Below are 18,864 nucleotides of genomic sequence, written 5' to 3'. Positions count from 1 at the left end.
GGGAGGGTGTGTGTATATGTATATGTGTATATATATATAGTCTTTGTCCTCCGTTCTTGGCTTAGAGCACCTAGGATCCTTGGAACTTTTGGAGTGAAAAGAGTATCTTTCGTTATTCCTAACAGGCTCCTCTCTACCTTACCTGAGTTTAAACTGAGATGACTTAAGGCTGGGCCCCTACCTGCAGGATTGGGGTTGGTCATGAGAAAGAGCAAGAATGTGATTGGAGGGTTGGAACTCTCTGCTCTACCCCCTGATCTCCAAGAAGGGGATGAGAGTGGGAAATTGAGTTCAGTCACCAATGACTAGTAATATAATCATTCATACTTATGTAATAATAGCCTTAATAGAAGCCTTTAAAACCACTGGGGCTCAGGGAGCTTCTTCTGGGTTGCTGAATACATGGAGATGCTGAGAAGGTGGCATGGGGTGGCGTACCTTCCTGTGCATCTCTTCTGTTGGCCATTGTGAGTTACAGCCTTTGTGATAAGCTAGTAATGATAAGTAAAGCACTTTTCTGAGTTCTGTGAGTCATTCTAGGGAATTGTTGAAGCTGAGGGAGGGTCACAGAAACCTCTTGAGTTTGTAATCTGCCAGGCAGTAGAGGGTAGCCTGAGCGCCTCCTTGTGGCTGACAGTATGGGGAAGGGCATCGTGTCTGAAGTGGGATCAGTTTTGTGGGACTGAGCCTTTGACCTGTGGGGCCTGTGTTAACTCCAGAGTTTGTGTCAAAATGGAATTGAATTACTGAACACTCCGTGTTGGAGAATTGGTATGGAAAAATGACAACTATTTAGTGTCAGAAAACACTATCCAGAGTACCTGAATCTTCTTTACCCTCAGCAGCATTTGAAATCAGACTTTCTGAAACAGTTGTCATATTATTAGATTTTCCTATGAGATGAAGCATCTTTACAATGTTTAATGGGCACATTTCTTGTTTCAAGCTGTGTTGTTATTGACGACTATAGATTTGTAATAACTTTTGATGATCATAAATCCCCCCAATTTCTTTTTTTTTTAAGTTCTCACGTGTCATCTTTATAATCAATTCTTCTGGTCCCCCTCCACCTCCAGTTTTATAGGGATTTTATTGAGATGTCATTGTATTTAGAGATTAATTTGGGGAGAATTGCCCTCTTGGTAATAATATTTCTATGTAGGAATTTGTGACTTTCCATTTATTCAGTGTTTGAAATGACCTTCACATGGAGATGAGAAGGATAGGATAGGGAATATAATCAATAATGCTGTAATCATGTTGTATGGTGACAAGTGGTAAGCACACTTACCGTGGTGAGCATTGTGTAATGTATAGAATTGTTAAATCACCATGTTGTATGCCTGAAACTAATATAACATTGTATATCACTTTTACTTCAGTTTTTAAAAAATGACTTTTAGGAAATACTCTTTTCTTTCTACAAGCAGGAGTGTTTTATTTTAAAATAACTCAAAACACTTTTCTCTTTTAGTTCTACTTCACAGGGGAGTTTACCAGTAGATTTGAAAAACATCTTGGAAAAACAGTTTTCTAAGTCTTCCAGAGCTGCACACCAGGTAAAGGAAAAGGCTTATTTCTATTTTAAAAAAGCAAAGTCTTTGAACAAAATATTTTCGTATAAATTAAGTCTAACGTACATCTCTAAGATTTATTTTTTATAATTTAAGTTACGGACATACAATTTTCTGTATGACTGCTAAGAAACAAAACTATCACTAATTTAGATATTAACTTGCTAAAGCAGATTTTTTTTAATGTTTATTTATTTTGGGAGAGAGAGCAAAGGGGAGGGACAGAATCAAGCAGGCACCGTGCTGTCAGCACAGAGTCCGACACAGGGTTCGACCTCATGAACTATGAGATTATGACCTGAGCCAAAATCAAGAGTCTGATACTTAACTGACTGAGCCACTCAGGCACCCAAACTTGATAATTACTTTAACCAGAAATTGTCAACTAATGGTTGACACTGAAAAATTGTTTGGTTCCCAAAGATTTAAAGATTTGGGATTCTTTGCTTTCCAAAGTTTTAACTTTTAAGATAATATTTTAAGATTTAAATTATTTTGAAAGGTTTAAGTGCTTGCAGTTTTATTATGCCTACCTGAAAGCTGTCAAAGAGCGAACTTTTTATTCATTGAATGATTTAACCATAATCAGATAACTTTATGTATAAAATTCTTTCTATGGTATTTAGTAAGTAATTTTAAAATATACATTAAGATGGGGCCCCTGGGTGGCTCATTCGGTTAAGTGTCCGACTTTGGCTCGGGTCATGATCTCATAGTTCATGAGTTCAAGCCCTGCATTGAGCTCTGTGCTGACAGCTTGGAGCCTGGAGACTGTTCCAGATTCTGTGTTTCCCTCTCTGTCTCTCTGCCCTTCCCCCACTCGCACTCTGTCTCTCTCTCTCAAAAATAAACACTTTTAAGAAATTTAAAAAATAATAAAAAAATAAACATTAAGGGGGAAAAATGAATAGGCAGAACACAGAGGATTTTTAGGGCAGTGAGAATTTTCTGTATGATATCATAATGATAGTTATATGTCCTTATACATTTGTCCAAACCCATAGAATGTACAACACGAGGAGTGTATCCTGTGGTAAACTATAGACTTTGGGTGATTAAGATGTGTGAGTGTAGTTCGTGTTTGGTGAAAAATATACTATTCTGAGTTAAAGAAGATATGGTATACATACAGTGGAGTATTCTTAAAAAAAGCATAAAATCTTGCCATTCTTAAAACATGGATGGACCTAGACCAGATTTCATTAAGTGAAAAAGAGAAAGTTAAATACCGTGTGATTTCACTTCTGTGTGGAATCTAAAAACAAAACAAGTGAACAAACACACACTCAACATACAAAAACAGAAACAGTCCCATAAATCCGGAGAAGAAACTGGTGGTTGCCAGAGGGGAGAGGGTGGGAGGATGGGTGAACTATGTGAAGGGGATTAAGAAGTTCAAACTACCAGTTATGAAATAAATAACCATGTGATGAAAAGTATAGCATAGAGAATATAATCAATAATATTGTAATAACTGGATTGTGACAGATGGTAACTACACTTATTGTGGTGAGCACTGCATAATGTTAAGCATTGTGGAATCACTGTGTTGTATCCCTGAATTTAGTATAACATATGCTTATTATACTTCAATAAAAAAATAGATATGTAAAATACACCATTCTGATGAGTGATAGTAGGGTGTACATTTGAGGAGGCAAGGGGTGTAATGGACATTTCTGTACCTCCTCAGTTTTGTTGTAAACCTAAAACTAAGAGAAAAAGTCTTCTAAAAAAATGCAAGGGGTATAGCTAAAAGATAACTTTGAAGGAAATTTATCAAGCTAAACGTATGTATGAAAAGAACAAAAACTTTTATTTATTTATTTTTTTAATTTTTTTTTTAAAGTTTATTTTTGAGACAGAGAGAGACACAGCATGAACGGGGGAGGGGCAGAGAGAGAGGGAGACACAGAATCGGAAGCAAGCTCCAGGCTCTGAGCCATCAGCCCAGAACCCAACGCAGGGCTCGAACTTGCGGACCGCGAGATCGTGACCTGAGCTGAAGTCGGACGCTTAACCGACTGAGCCACCCAGGCACCCCCAAAAACTTTTAAATTAATGAAGCAGTTATTCCAGGAGCTAGGAAAAAAGAAAGACAGCAAATAAACCCAAAGAAAGGAGAAGGAAGGAAATAATAAAGATTGAAGTAGAAAATAATGAAATGTGGCACAAAAACAGACACATAGACCAATGGAATAGAATAGAAACCCCAGAAATAGACCCACAAACGTATGGCCAACTCATCTTTGACAAAGCAGGAAAGAACATCCAATGGAAAAAAGACAGTCTCTTTAACAAATGGTGCTGGGAGAACTGGACAGCAACATGCAGAAGGTTGAAACTAGACCACTTTCTCACACCATTCACAACTCAAAATGGATAAAGGACCTGAATGTGAGACAGGAAACCATCAAAACCTTAGAGGAGAAAGCAGGAAAAGACCTCTCTGACCTCAGCCGTAGCAATCTCTTACTCGACACATCCCCAAAGGCAAGGGAATTAAAAGCAAAAGTGAATTACTGGGACCTCATGAAGATAAAAAGCTTCTGCACAGCAAAGGAAACAACCAACAAAACTAAAAGGCAACCAACGGAATGGGAAAAGATATTTGCAAATGACATATCGGACAAAGGGCTAGTATCCAAAATCTATAAAGAGCTCACCAAACTCCACACCCGAAAAACAAATAACCCAGTGAAGAAATGGGCAGAAAACATGAATAGACACTTCTCTAAAGAAGACATCCGATGGCCAACAGGCACATGAAAAGATGTTCAACGTCGCTCCTTATCAGGGAAATACAAATCAAAACCACACTCAGATATCACCTCACGCCAGTCAGAGTGGCCAAAATGAACAAATCAGGAGACTATAGATGCTGGAGAGGATGTGGAGAAACGGGAACCCTCTTGCACTGTTGGTGGGAATGCAAATTGGTGCAGCCGCTCTGGAAAGCAGTGTGGAGGTTCCTCAGAAAATTAAAAATAGACCTACCCTATGACCCAGCAATAGCACTGCTAGGAATTTATCCAAGGGATACAGGAGTACTGATGCATAGGGGCACTTGTACCCCAATGTTTATAGCAGCACTCTCAACAATAGCCAAATTATGGAAAGAGCCTAAATGTCCATCAACTGATGAATGGATAAAGAAATTGTGGTTTATATACACAATGGAATACTACGTGGCAATGAGAAAAAATGAAATATGGCCTTTTGTAGCAACGTGGATGGAACTGGAGAGTGTGATGCTAAGTGAAATAAGCCATACAGAGAAAGACAGATACCATATGGTTTCACTCTTATGTGGATCCTGAGAAACGTAACAGAAACCCATGGGGGAGGGGAAGGAAAAAAAAAAAAAAAGAGGTTAGAGTGGGAGAGAGCCAAAGCATAAGAGACTCTTAAAAACTGAGAACAAACTGAGGGTTGATGGGGGGTGGGAGGGAGGGGAGGGTGGGTGATGGGTATTGAGGAGGGCACCTTTTGGGGTGAGCACTGGGTGTTGTATGGAAACCAATTTGACAATAAATTTCATATAAAAAAAAAAAAGAATGAAATGGAAAGACATGTAATGGAAGGATTCACAGAGATAACCATAGATTCTTTGTCAGTATAAATAAAATTTATACACTGGTATTGAAACTGATTAAGGAAGAAGAAAAGAAGACATCATAAGACAATTTCAAGAATGAACAAGGATACATTACTACAGATCCTTGAATATTACAAATACATCAAAATACTATTATAAATGACATCATACCAAGAAATTTGAAAGCGTATATAGATGAAATGGATAAATTCCTAGAAAAATCCCAACTTACAAAAACTGATTCAAGAAGAGATAAAAACCTTGATGCAATCCAGAATTCATGAAACCTTGGCCGGTGACTATTCCAGTCACTGAACACTTACACATTATGTAGTACTAAATGAAAGATGATCTTTTTTGGGTAAATGTGATTCATATGCATCTGCTCTGGTCATCCAGTTCTTTATGTAGACATAGTTTTATTTCTTCTAAAATAGAATATTGGATTTAAATTTCACTCTTAAAAATGTGTATTAACATGGAATATAATACTTGTCCCAATATGGGGGTTATTTAAAAATTCAATTAACTATTTTAGGTATATATGACAAATATCTTACAAAAGACTGAAGGAATGAAGCATGTTTCAAGCAGTTTATGAAAACATTTCTAACCAGTTGCATAGAAGCATCTTTAGAATTTCTGGCAGTTAGGGGCACCTGGGTGGCTCAGTCGGTTGGGTGTCCAGCTTTTGGCTCAAGTCATGATCTCATCATCCATGAGTTCGAGCCCCACGTCGGGCTCTGTGCTAACAGCTCAGAGCCTGGAGCCTGCTTTGGATTCTGTGTCTCCCTTTCTCTCTGTCCCTCCTACACTCATGATCTGTCTGTCTCTCTCTTTCAAAAGTAAATAAAACATTTAAAAAAATTAGAATTTCTGACAGAGATGTTAAAATTATGGTTTTTTATGTTGATTTACTGACTCTAGAAACTATGAAAGACTTAAATAGAAGAGACAACCTGTGAAAGATCAAAGGTGATTTAAATAAAATGTGGTAGTTATTTTTGAGCCTTCCATTGTTCATTCAACACACTTTAGGTTAGGCCCCTCCCTGTCTGTCCTGAAGAACGAGAGACATTGGGTATATGGCATTGCAACCCAGCCTGCTCTCATGGAGCTTTTAGTACTCCATGGTCGTTTATTGTATTTACTGAGAGAAACAATTTTTAACAGAAGCATGAGTTAAAAGGGACTCTTTTCTAGAATGTGAAAGAGATTAAAATGGAATCAGTACATTCAGGGCTAATAACTAATTTGTGGGGATAGCACATCATCATCTATAACTTTTAAAACTCATATCTTGGGGCACCTGGGTGGCTCAGTCGATTGAGCATCCGACTTTGGTTCAGGTCATGATCTCGTGGTTCGTGGGTTCAAGCTGTGCTGACAGCTCAGAGCCTGGAGCCTGCTTCAGATTCTGTGTCTCCCTCTCTCTCTGCCCCTCCCCCTCTTGTACTTTCTCTCTCTCTCTCTCTCTCAAAAATAAGTAAACATTAAAAAAATAATAAAATTCATATCAACATAAATGTAGCTGTCCTCGAGCTTTTATTAAATACTGTAGCAAATACGAAGTTTATGTGAGAGCTTCTCTGTTCCGTGTGTATTCTGGGGGAAAGTTCTCCTTGGACAAAAGCCAGTAGGCAGCTTTTGTTAATTGTGACCAAACTGCTCTTCCCTTTGTGCTTTGTGCAGTGGGCCTCCTTTTGGATCTTTACTGTTAGGAACAGTGAGGAATATTGCACACGTATTTGCATCTTCTGCTTTCCTCAGTGGTGTGCACGTGTATGTCAAGGAGTGAGGAAGTCTAGGCTTAACCTTGTAGTCTTGTCTCTCTAGTTTTTATGGAACTTTTGTGACAGCTATTGCCATGTAACTAAAACTTGAATTCAGCTTCTATGATGTATGTTCACATATATATCCAAAGGTACCATTTTTTCTCACTTTATTTCAAGGTACATTTATATTTATAGTACTTTTGTTTTTTTAATTCTTATGCTCTTCCCTTTGCATTTAACCAAATCTCTCCTGATAATTTTATTGAGTTCTGTTCAAGCACATGTTAGGCAGAAGCAGAGCCAAAGATTGAAATAGCCATTTCTTGCTAAGAATTAAGGTTTAATTCCAGAGCACGAGGGCAGTTGTTAAAGTCTGATAGTGATCAGAAAATTGATTTCTTGTTCTTATTTGTCTAATTCTAGTTCCAGCCAAACAGTTACTTAAATTGGTGGCTGGTATTCTCCATTTGTGCTGTTAAAACTTCTGAATGCTGTCTGTTTGGTCTGGAGAAGTGAGCAAGGCTTAGAACCATACAGTGTAAAATGAACCACCCTTTCCTGTCAGCAGCAGTAGGAGTATTGAAAATAAGATGGTGAAGTAGTACCTTTAGGTTTTTGCTTTAAAGGTGCCATGTAGAGAAAGTATAATGCATAAAGCATAACTTTGGGGGTTTATGATCAGTTGTAAAATATAAATGCCCTATGATGAACTTTGGCATCTTAAGTTTCAGACGGAACACATATAGCTCTGGATTACTGAAGTAGAATTTCTTCTTTTGCAGGATTTTGCTAATATAATGAAAATGCTGAGAAGCTTAATCCAGGATGGTTACACGGCTTTGCTCGAGCAGCGCTGTCGCAGTGCCGCACAGGCCTTCACGGAGTTGCTCAATGGTCTAGATCCTCAAAAAATAAAGGTAAAATTTCTGTCTTATAACTGGCTCATCAATGCAGGAGCATTTCAAGTGAATGTAGATGAGAACGAAGGCTTTAAGGTCATTGTATTACTGTACCTTAGACCCACCTGAGATTGCCTGAATCTGCTCCAGGTTGTGAGAAGCCGGTCATGCTCTGATTCAGCCATTATGGTTGCACACATCATACCACCTGGGTTTAGACTCTCTCCTTGCTCTCTACTTGGTGCTCATTAGAACGCTTGGCTTCTCCTCCTGCAAAAGCACTAAATCCAGGTTTTGGACTCACGTTAGTCACATCTTTTCATCCAGAAAGAATGAGCTAGGTGAAAAGTTTATGCAAGATTATAAGAGAGGAAAATGTCTTAATCTGTCACTAGTACCCATTTATATGCAAAACATTATGGTTTCAGTTATTCTAATCTGTCACAAACCATGCCTTCAAGGAACTCTGAGATAATGGTTCTGCGTCTTAAATACTTGATTTCAGTATAACTGCACATCTTTGCAAAATATATTTTCTATTTCTGTTTGGTCTTATCCCAATCATAGCAGTTAGTGAGATTTTATTACATTTTTTTTCTATTGTGGCTACCAGGTTTGTGCAGATTAGGCAAAATTATGTTCAAATTTTTAACTGGAGCATTTTTCTTGACAGCAATTGAACCTGGCCATGATTAACTATGTCTTAGTAGTCTACGGACTTGCTATTTCTCTCCTTGGGATAGGACAGCCGGAGGTAAGATTTGTAACAGAGATGATAAACAGTTAAAATATGCCATTTTAGAAGATATGTGAAAAATAGTTTTGCCACTTTGGTTTATTTCTTTCTGTGTACTTCCTTGATATTTTTTTTCTGAAATACCTGTTTGTGGTTTTTGTTTTTTTTTAAGAAAAATTAGTTTGTGATCCCGTTAGAAAAAAGCTATGCCAGACGACCAGTAGAAATTTACTTTTTACTTGTATAAAAAGTAAAGCACCTACTATATCGTTACAGATTTAAGAAACATGTTGAGTGAAAAAGACAAGTTAGAGAACATGACAAACATTGTGATAACCACTTATGTACAGTTTGGAAAACTTGTGCAACAATAGTAGATATTGTTTATGACTATCTCTGCCTTTTGTAAAGGTAAAAAAACACTGGCTAGCCCTACATCAAGTTTGAGATAATGGTTGCATTTAGTGATGGAAGGAAGGAATGGCCTTGGGGAGATTAAGAAAGGAGAGTTCAACTTTGTGTTAAGTTCTTTTAGTTCTGGCTACTAAGTATTTGGGTATTTTATTATCTTCTGGAGCACAAGCTTCCCTTAAGCACATAGAATCAGTGTATAGGTGTGAGCACACATGGTTTTCGTTACTCATGGTCCTTCAGTGCTCTCCTGCAAAGTTTCCTTAACTGCAGTGCACACAGCATTATACAGTTGACTCTTGAACAACATGGGTTTGAACTGCATGGGTCCACTTACACGTGGATTTTTTTGAAAAATATAGTATAGTACTGTGAATATATTTTCTCTTATGATTTTCTTTTCTGTAGCTTACTTTACTATAAGGATGCAGTATATAACACATATAACATACAAAATACATGTTGATCAGTGGTTTATGTTATAGGCAAGGCTTCCAGTCAACAGTAGACTTAGTAATTAGGTTTTTGGGGAATCAAAAGTTACACTTGGATTTTCAATTGCATGGGACACTTATGACCTCTGCATTTTTCAAGAGTCAACTGTACTTTGCTTTCCATGGTTTTTAGTTTTCAATAAAAGCCAAAATTTCAAAATTGCTGTAGAATTACCTCAGGTATAATATATCCTTTCTATCAACTTGGGCTCCAAGCTTCCTTGGCTGAGTGAAGCCCCCCTGCCTGCTACCTTATAAGGATCAAGTAATCTTTTATGTTCCCCTCTCATAGTGGTCCACCGTCTGAGGTTCATTTTCCTTGTTACATGCTTGTTTCCTTATTATTTTTGTTTTGTTTTTAATGTTTATTTTTGAGAGAGAGATTGATTGAGGGTGGGGGAGGGGCAGAGAGACTTTCAAGCAGGCTCTACACTGTCAGCTCAGAGCCTGACGTGGAGCTCGAACTCACAGACAGATCATGACCTGAGCTGAAATCAAGAGTCAGACACCCAGGCACCCTGCCTTCTTTCCTTGTTCTTGATGTGACAGATGAATATCTTCTATTAAGGCCTGTCTAATTCTATTTTCTAATAGATTGTTGGAGATAGGACTTTATGATCTCAGTTCTTCTATTCTTGGCAGAGTGATAATATCTTAACCATGTTTTGCTTTATCAAAATTGAAGAAATAGTTCACTACATTTGTGATTTACTTTGAATTAATGAGACTGATTTAAAAAAACAAACCAGACATGGTAGAACTTGGACATTTAAAAGAATATCATCACTCAGGGTAGCCCCAGAAGTAAGCAGCGTATTTACTCCAGGAGAGCTCTTGCTTAAAACATTTTTGGAATGCCTCCTTTGGAACTGGCCTCAATGCTTTAATGAAATCCCATTTTGTAGTGACATTTCCTTTTTCACCCACAATGGGGTTACCAGGACTGCCTTGAGCTAAGTGTCTTTTGGATTTTTTCAAAAACAAAATTCAAAGCATGGAAGTTTTCCATTGTTGGGAATTTTCAGAAGAATGTACTCTAAGTTCTGTAAAGCTTTTGCTATTTTTAAGACTGAGTATTTATCTTTCTTATGCCACAAAACATTGTGGTAACATCATTGGAGTGCCAACGGAGCAGCACTTACTAGGAGATAGGTCATGGTGTGTTTGCATCTAGTCAGTCTTTATACCATGAATTCATACCTTTTAGTTTTAGCCAGCACATACTGGGCCCTCTGTGTGTGTGTTAGTAAATGCTCATTTGGTTGGTTGTCTGATGTGTCCCGCACCCATGTTTCATTCTGAAGCTGGATCACTTTGGTTGTGTCTCTGAGTATCCTATGATCAAAATTTATATGTTTGCTAAGAAAATAAAATGCCGAAGGCGTGATTTTGCCATAGAAATTTTTGGATATACAGTTTGTAATAATACACAAAAAGAATCAACCTTCAGATAAAATCTGTTCTAGTCTTTCTTTTGTAGTGTTAAATGATCATTATTTTTATTGCTACTGAAGGAATTATCTGAAGCCGAAAACCAGTTTAAGAGGATGATTGAACACTATCCCAATGAGGGACTTGATTGCTTGGCCTACTGTGGAATTGGAAAAGTATATTTGAAAAAGAACAGGTTAGTAGGAATTGTACTTTTTTGTGCTCAGGGTGGATAACTCATTTGAAGTCTAAGGTGGTGGTGGTCCCTTTTCTGGAATTACATTGTTATTTTCTCTGTGGCATACTACCATAATTGTGTTTGCTTGGAGGAGCAGCATTTCTATATCAATATTAATTATTAATTGAGTATGACCAGTCAGTTCAGCATCTAATGCTTCCTTTTTTTGAATCTTATAAGAACGTTTGGAATAAGGTAATGTGACACAAAAGATTGTATATTTTTTCTGTTAGTATATGTCACTTACAAATGGTGACTGAATTGATATAAGTTAATACTATATAAGTCTGATTATATGATTTTTTGGTTACCAAAATACCTATTTCCACCAAAAACCCGTATAAATATGGTTTTAATATGAGATATACATCTGTTCAAAGACATCATGAGTTAGAAATAAAAATTTGTTCTCTGAACTTACTCTATAGTTGGAATCATTTTTTTGTTTTAAGTTTATTTATTTTGAGAGAGATAGAGTGTGAGTGGGAGAGAGAGGGAGAGAGAGAATCCCAAGCAGGCTCCATGCTGTCAGCTCAGAGCCTGACTGGGGACTCGAACCCACAAACTGTGAGATCATGACCTGAACTGGAACCAAGTCTTTGGACGCTCAACCAACTGAGCCACCCAGCTGTCCCTATAGTTGGAATCCATACTCAAAGTTTAATATGTAGTTGTTCTCCAAATGTTTCATATCTTATCTTCCCAAATTGCTATATGACCCTTTGGGAATAGGATTATGCATTGGGCTTTAAAAAAGCTCTCTGTTCAGTACTTGCTTGCACAGCACATAGGCTAAAATTGGAATGATACAGAGAAGATTAGCATGGCCCCTGCACAAGGATGCACACAAATTTGTGAAGTGTTCCATATTTTTGGCACAATAAAGCAGTATAATTAACTGTAAAATAACAGTAACAAAAAGAAAACCCAAAATCTCCTGTTCTACACTTGCACTCAATATAATCGTAGGTATGTTAGATTACTTTATGAAGAAATAATTGTTGACTAATTGGATATCATTCATAGCTTTTAATTCTTAAATTTTAATCTGTCTTTTTAGGGGAAATTTTATCAGGCCTTTGGTACTCTTGGAAGCCCACTCTGGGAGTGTGCTTAGGACTTCTTTTATATATTTTTAAAGATTAAAGAAAGTTCTTTAACTTCCCAAAGTTAAGTTCCTGTGACCAGGCCGATTTATATTAAGAATCAGGTAGAGGGAGGGGAAGTGAGGGTTTAGCAATCATCTGTGTAGTAATAGCAAGTGAAGTTAATTTCAAAGTTTAGCATAAATTGTTTAGGATATACCCTTTTTATTTTTATTTTTTAAGTTTGTTTATTTAGTTATTTTTTTTTTTTTTGAGAGAGAGAGAACATGAGCAGGGGAGGGGCAGAGAGAGGGAGAGAGAAATCCCTAGCAGGCTGTGTGCTGGCAGCATAGAGCCTGACACGGGTCTAGATCTCACAAACCGTGAGATCAGGACCTGAAGCCAAAATCAAGACTCAGACACTTAGCCAACTGAGCCACCCAGGTGCCTTTAGGATATACCCTTTTTAATGCAGCGGTCGTATGCAGTTATTCACAAGATCTAGGAATAGATCGTAATGTGTAATATCATGGGAATTATGATAAATGATAAAGTCTTTGCTATTTTGAAAAGCATTTACATTTTGATTTCAAAATATTTATCTGGTGTGGGGTTCAATGTCTAATATGCTGGTTGTTTGCTGTTGTGATATGCAGTTTCTGGTAAAAGTTCTGTGAACTGTCTTACGGTGGATGGTGAATTTTCTGCAGGTGAATTTTTCTTCCCCATAGGCAAAAAAAAGGTTCTTAAATTGGGCAATCATTTCAAGATTTGAGAAAGCAGGAAAACTTTCTTCTCTAGTCTCAAGAGAATTATAAAGACTTGGTTAACTTTATAATCCAGTATTTTAGTATTCTTTTGCTGAATGGACTATGGAAATCGATTGACATTTTTTAAAAACATAAACCATAACTAAAACATTTCATATAGTTAAAAGTTTACATACACATTTGTTCTTTTAAAATACTGCTTTATGGTTGAAGATGTCTAGCATACACAGTCTCTTTAGAATTTTTTCAGAAGAGCGATTTTTACTATAGATGTCCTAATAGAGTTAAAAAAAAAGTATGATTGATTAATTTAATTGAAGGGTTGCCATTTCTCTACAGGAATCTAACTTATTAGTAAATAAAACAAATAAAAATGGAACAACCAAATTGTTCAGTTTTCTGTTTTAATTGTTGGAAACTTAAAAAAAATTTTTTTTGGGGCGCCTGGGTGGCGCAGTCGGTTGGGCCTCCGACTTCAGCCAGGTCACGATCTCGCGGTCCGTGAGTTCGAGCCCCGCGTCAGGCTCTGGGCCGATGGCTCGGAGCCTGGAGCCTGTTTCTGATTCTGTGTCTCCCTCTCTCTCTGCCCCTCCCCCGTTCATGCTCTGTCTCTCTCTGTCCCAAAAATAAATAAAAAACGTTGAAAAAAAAAAAAATTTAAAAAAAAAAAATTTTTTTTTAATGCTTATTCATTTTTGAGAGAGAGAGAGAGAGAGAGAGAGAGACACAGAATCCAAAGCAGGCTCCAGACTCTGAGCTGTCAGCACAGAGCCCAGCATGGTGCTTGAACTCACGAACTGTGCGATCATGACCTGAGCTGAAGTTGGACACTTAACCGACTGAGCCACCCAGGCACTCCTAATTGTTGGAAACTTTAAATAATAAATTACAACTTTAAAAGGACTAGTGTGCACCTACCACAATAAAGCCAGTGTCCAGGCAGATTTGTGTTTTAATTTATATTACTTTTATAGTAAGCAATGATAATGCTTTTTTAAAAAGTTTTTATTTTAATTCCAGTTAGTTAACCTATAGTATTATATTAGTTTCAGGTGTACAATAATAGTGATTCAACATGCCTGTGTTTTTTAAAGAAAATATAGGTTGTATTGAATATTTCTCTACAGTGATTTATCAGATGTATTCTTAGTAAACTTGAAATCTCTGTGACTTTTATTGTGGGGAATGAAAATTCTTATCACAGCTTTAATATCTTCTTTCTTCATAATTCTGACTTTAGATTTCTAGAAGCTCTTAATCATTTTGAGAAAGCAAGAACCTTGATTTGTCGCCTTCCTGGAGTGTTAACTTGGCCCACAAGTAATGTGATTATTGAAGAGACTCAGCCAGGGAAAATAAAGGTAACCATTGATTTTTGCAGAGAACTTCTAACTAACTCTAAAGAGCTTCTAACTGCAAAAACTAATTTGCACTGACTGACCCAGGTATCAGGAGACAAAAAGGTAGGGACACCCTGTCCTCAGCATCCCCACATGTATTTCCCCTTTAAAGACTAGTGAGAATCACTAACATCTGTTAACTGTTTCCTATGTGCCGGTCACACAACTTGCATTTATCATACCTTTAATCTGTACAGCAACCCTACAAGATGAGTACTAGGAATATTCTTATTTTACTGTAGATTAAGTTAGGGAGGTTAAATGATGATCTCCAGGTTAAACAGCTAGGAAATGGTGGAGCTGGGACTTGAATCTCGGCATTCTGACTTGAGAGTATGCATTATTATTTTTTTTTAAGTTACTTATTTTGAGAGAGACAGAGACCATGTGAGTGGGGGAGGGGCAGAGTGAGAGGAAGAGAGATATAGTCCCAAATAGGCTCTGGGCTGTGTGGGGCTGGAACCCATAAAGCCATGAGATCATGACCTGAGCTGAAACCAAGAATCAGATGCTTAACCAGCTGAGCCACCCAGGTGCCCTGAGATCATGCGTTATTAAGGAGTATGACTCACTGGTTATACTTAGAGAAAGGTATGGCATCATGGTTTCATCGTGGTGACTATAGTTGTTAAGATGGTACTTGAGGACTTAGAAAATAAATTTAGTCTCCTATCCAGAGGCATGGAATGCTTTGCTACTTCTGAAAAGACTAAGTTACGTGTGGATTGACTAGAATAGGCCTTTACTTGTGGAGAACTTGGTGTGTGTACAGAACTTGGCTTTTGGCTGAAGCTTTTAAAAGCGCAGGGGTCAACTCTTACAACTCAATAATCAAAAGACAGTCCAATTAAAAGTAGCCATTATACTGGAATTTAAAAAAATTTTAAAAAGTAGCCAAAGGATCTGAATACCTCTATCTGCCAAACATTTCTACAGGTAGCCAGTAAGCATGTGAGACATGTTCAACACCATTAGCAATCTGGGAAATGCAAATTAAAACCATAGTGAGATAGTACTTCACACACTAGGATGGCTGTATTCAAGAAGGAAGACAAGTGTTTATAAGATGTGGAGAAATCAGAACCCCCATACGTTGCTGGGGGACATGTAAAATGCTCTGGCAGCTTCTCAGTAGGTTGAAGATAGAGTAACCACATGACCCAGTAGTTTCACTTCTGGGGATATACAGAGAAAGCAAACCATATATTCTCACAAAAATGTGTACATAAATGTTTATTAGCAATATTATTCATAATAGTGAGAAAGTGGAAACAGCTCAAGTGTCCATCAACTGATGAATAATAGTTAAACCAAACCATTCATAAACCATTCATAAAATTGTATAGTGGTCCTCCCATAAAATTGTGTATTATTTGACCATAAGGAGTAATGAAGTACTGATAAGTACTACCGCATGGATGAACCTTGAAAACGTGCTAAGTAAAGGAAGCCAGACACAAAAGATTGCATATTTTAGGATTCTATTCATCTAAAATTTCCAGAATAGGCAAATCTATATTTAGAGACAGCAAGTAGATCAGTAGTTCCAGGGGCTGGGGGAGTAGGGGGAAATGGGGAGGGATGGGGTTTTTGGTTGGGTGATAAATCCGTTCTAACTTTAGACTGAGGCAGTGGTTGTGCAACCCTGTGGACATACTGAAAGCCACTGAGCCATATACATTTTAAACGTGTGGATTGTATGCTATGTGAATTATATCTCAACGGAACTGTTGAAAAAAAATCATCGAATGTTCTCTTTGTAGTAAATTGGGATGGAGACAGAGGAGCTATTGATAACGAAAGCCAACACTGGAAGCATGGCCCAGGTCTCTTGGGGGCGTCAGTGGCAGTGGGGTAATTCTCCAGGGAATGCACAAGATGCTTGAGGGTGATAGGATCCCAGGTGATGTGCCTCTGGCAAGGAGGAGCAGGGGAGATTCCTCAGGGTTGCTCTGCCTCCTCTGACCCCCTCTGAATGCCTAAAGGACACTTGAAGAGCTAACCTTGTAAAATGAGCCTTGATGATAATAACACAGGATAAGATTTTGATTCTGACATTGAAATTCTGAAACTTTTGTTCAGTCTTTTTTTTTTTTTTTCTGACTCTATCTCTGGGTATGTCTCAGCCTCCTTCTGAAAGGAGAAACTTTAAAAGTTGTATGTAGTTTATTCTTTGCTAAAAAACATTTAGTCATTCCTATGCTGAAAATGTTTTGATGGCAAGAGGTTATTGAAATCATAAGGACTGAGAAATTAGTGTTGTTATAATATATGTGTTGTTATAATATATATAATATAATATAATATAATATAATATAATATAATATAATATAATATAATATATAGTGTTGTTATAATATTATTTTTGTTTATTTTTGTTTTAGATGCTGTTAGAGAAGTTTATTGAAGAATGCAGGTTCCCTCCAGTGCCAGATGCCATTTGTTGCTATCAGAAGTGCCGTGGATATTCTAAAATCCAGATATATATAACTGATCCAGACTTTAAGGTACATAATGAACATACGGTAGGACAGTAACTTGCAGAATTGTGCCTTAAAATGGATTCAAAACAGATTCTGTAATTGGAGGTACCTAAGTTCTCTGGCTTGTCAGCAGTTTTATGTCTTGTCTCTTGTCTTTACCCCATCCCCTGGACTTCTTAGGTCTATATCATCTCACATAGGGACCCAGAGCCAGTCACTAAAGAAACTCTGAGGGCAGGGAGTGACCTGAGAAGGCAGGCTACCTAAGTCTATTTCAGCTTTCTAGCCACTGTTTATGTTCTTTAGGAACACTGGAAAGAAAATGAGGTTGTTACCTCTGATTTGTTGCAATTCTAATTTCTTACAAAATTTGAGCCTAAGAATCTAAGGGCCATTGTGACCACTGAATTCACTCCTAGAGACCTAAATCTGAAACCAGATCTGGCACTTAAGGTTACTTGGCCTTACTTTATTCAAGACAGTAGCTGCCCACTGTTCCTGGTTAGTAGATCAGGTGAATACTGTTTATACAATATTTGGTATTATAAAGAATAATGCAGCTATATGCTATGGAAATGAATATGTCAGTCAAGTTCTCTGTCTCTAGCACTAGGCATTTTGGGGTATAAAAAGATTGTACTTCCCTAGGAGAGAATGTGATGTCTAGTTATGTTTGCCAGGTGAATGCAGATAGCTCTCTTTTATCTTAATATGTGTGTTGTGATTGTGAGGGAGAGTGTGTGTGTGTGTAGACATCTTTAAAATGTATATTAAAAATTGTTTTAAACCCATAGGGTTTTATACGAATCAGCTGCTGCCAGTACTGTAAAATAGAATTTCACATGAACTGTTGGAAGAAATTGAAAACAACAACTTTTAATGATAAAATTGACAAGGTAAGTTCACAAAATAGCTTGGAACTTTTAGTATGTCTATTGTATGTTGATTTTTTTCCCCTGAGAATATTCAGAAAAAGCTTTAAGTGAATATAAATTCCTTTCTGTGTTGTTGTTTTTTTTAATTTCTTAAAATATTTATTTTTGAGAGAGAGAGCATGCGTGCGTGCGAGGGGGAGAGGGACAGAGATAAAGAGAGACAGAATCCGAAGCAGGCTCGGGGCTCTGAGCTGTGAGCATAGAGCCCAGTGCAGGGCTTGAACTCAAGAGCCGTGAGATCATGACCTGAGCCGAAGTCGGGCACCTAACTGACTGAGCCATCCAGGCAACCCCTTTCTGTGCATTCTAAACATAACTAAAAGTTTTAAATTATTATTTGAATGATAAAGTAGAAAATCAGTTTTTGTTGTTACTTTATACTGGTATAAAGGCAATAACCATAGAGACCTTTAATAAACTGTTTAACCAGTTTTTACATTGGGAATGTTATGGTTAAAAATAAAAATTTAAATGTCTAATGTTAACATTCTGATGTAGAATTGGGGTTTCAGATTTTTTATTTTCTACCAAAATGTAATGAGATAATTTGTACTAAGCAATTAACTTAAATTTGGTACTCCCACTTCTTTTTGTGTTTTTTCTTAATTAGCAAGGTTATAATGTTAATTACCATTAGCTAGGTGTACTTTGAAAGAAGGCACAGTTTTGTAATCTAATTTGCATTCATAGAATTTGTTTCTGATTCGTATAAGCTATTGACTTAAAAAAAAAAACATTTTCTACACTGCTTAGCCTCATGTAATCCCCTGTTCTTGTTGGGGAAAAGAGTAAGGTGCTTGTGCGGTGTCTTCTTAGCAAGAGGAATTATTCAAGTTTGGTAGAAATAAATGCTCACATTTTATGGCAGTTTCACATAGTTAAGTAACGATACAATGATATGAACAAATAACTGTTGGCGTTGAATCACTTTTGCTGTGTCTTACATTAACTGAGTTTCTCTAGTTACACAATGCTCCCTTAGTGGTCTTAACCATGCCTATGGGTTGAAATATACTCTGTCAGTTAGTCCTCTTT

The 18,864-nt window shown here is 37.2% G+C and overlaps 1 protein-coding gene and 1 non-coding gene across 12 annotated transcripts in view; both read left to right on the top strand.

Annotated features, from left to right (window-relative positions):
• The window catches only part of TTC3 (tetratricopeptide repeat domain 3), a 127,592-nt gene that overhangs the window by 50,512 nt on the left and 58,216 nt on the right, over positions 1 to 18,864 (top strand). For all 11 annotated transcript variants that reach the window (XM_019420323.2, XM_019420325.2, XM_019420321.2 and 8 more), the window contains 7 exons: positions 1,475 to 1,559; positions 7,730 to 7,864; positions 8,520 to 8,600; positions 11,002 to 11,114; positions 14,252 to 14,372; positions 16,796 to 16,918; positions 17,689 to 17,790. In XM_019420323.2, coding sequence (XP_019275868.2) covers positions 1,475 to 1,559; positions 7,730 to 7,864; positions 8,520 to 8,600; positions 11,002 to 11,114; positions 14,252 to 14,372; positions 16,796 to 16,918; positions 17,689 to 17,790 — 760 coding nt within the window. The remainder of the gene's footprint in view (positions 1 to 1,474; positions 1,560 to 7,729; positions 7,865 to 8,519; positions 8,601 to 11,001; positions 11,115 to 14,251; positions 14,373 to 16,795; positions 16,919 to 17,688; positions 17,791 to 18,864) is intronic.
• LOC128777433 (U6 spliceosomal RNA) lies at positions 11,925 to 12,030 on the top strand. Its single transcript, XR_008422693.1, has one exon. It is a non-coding gene; the product is annotated as a U6 spliceosomal RNA (small nuclear RNA).

This window comes from Panthera pardus, unplaced genomic scaffold (assembly GCF_024362965.1).
Source record: "Panthera pardus isolate Hobbes unplaced genomic scaffold, ASM2436296v1 HiC_scaffold_16, whole genome shotgun sequence".
Taxonomy (NCBI): Eukaryota; Metazoa; Chordata; class Mammalia; order Carnivora; family Felidae; genus Panthera; species Panthera pardus.
Note: the sequence above shows the minus strand (reverse complement) of the source record. Positions and strands in the feature narration are given on the sequence as shown.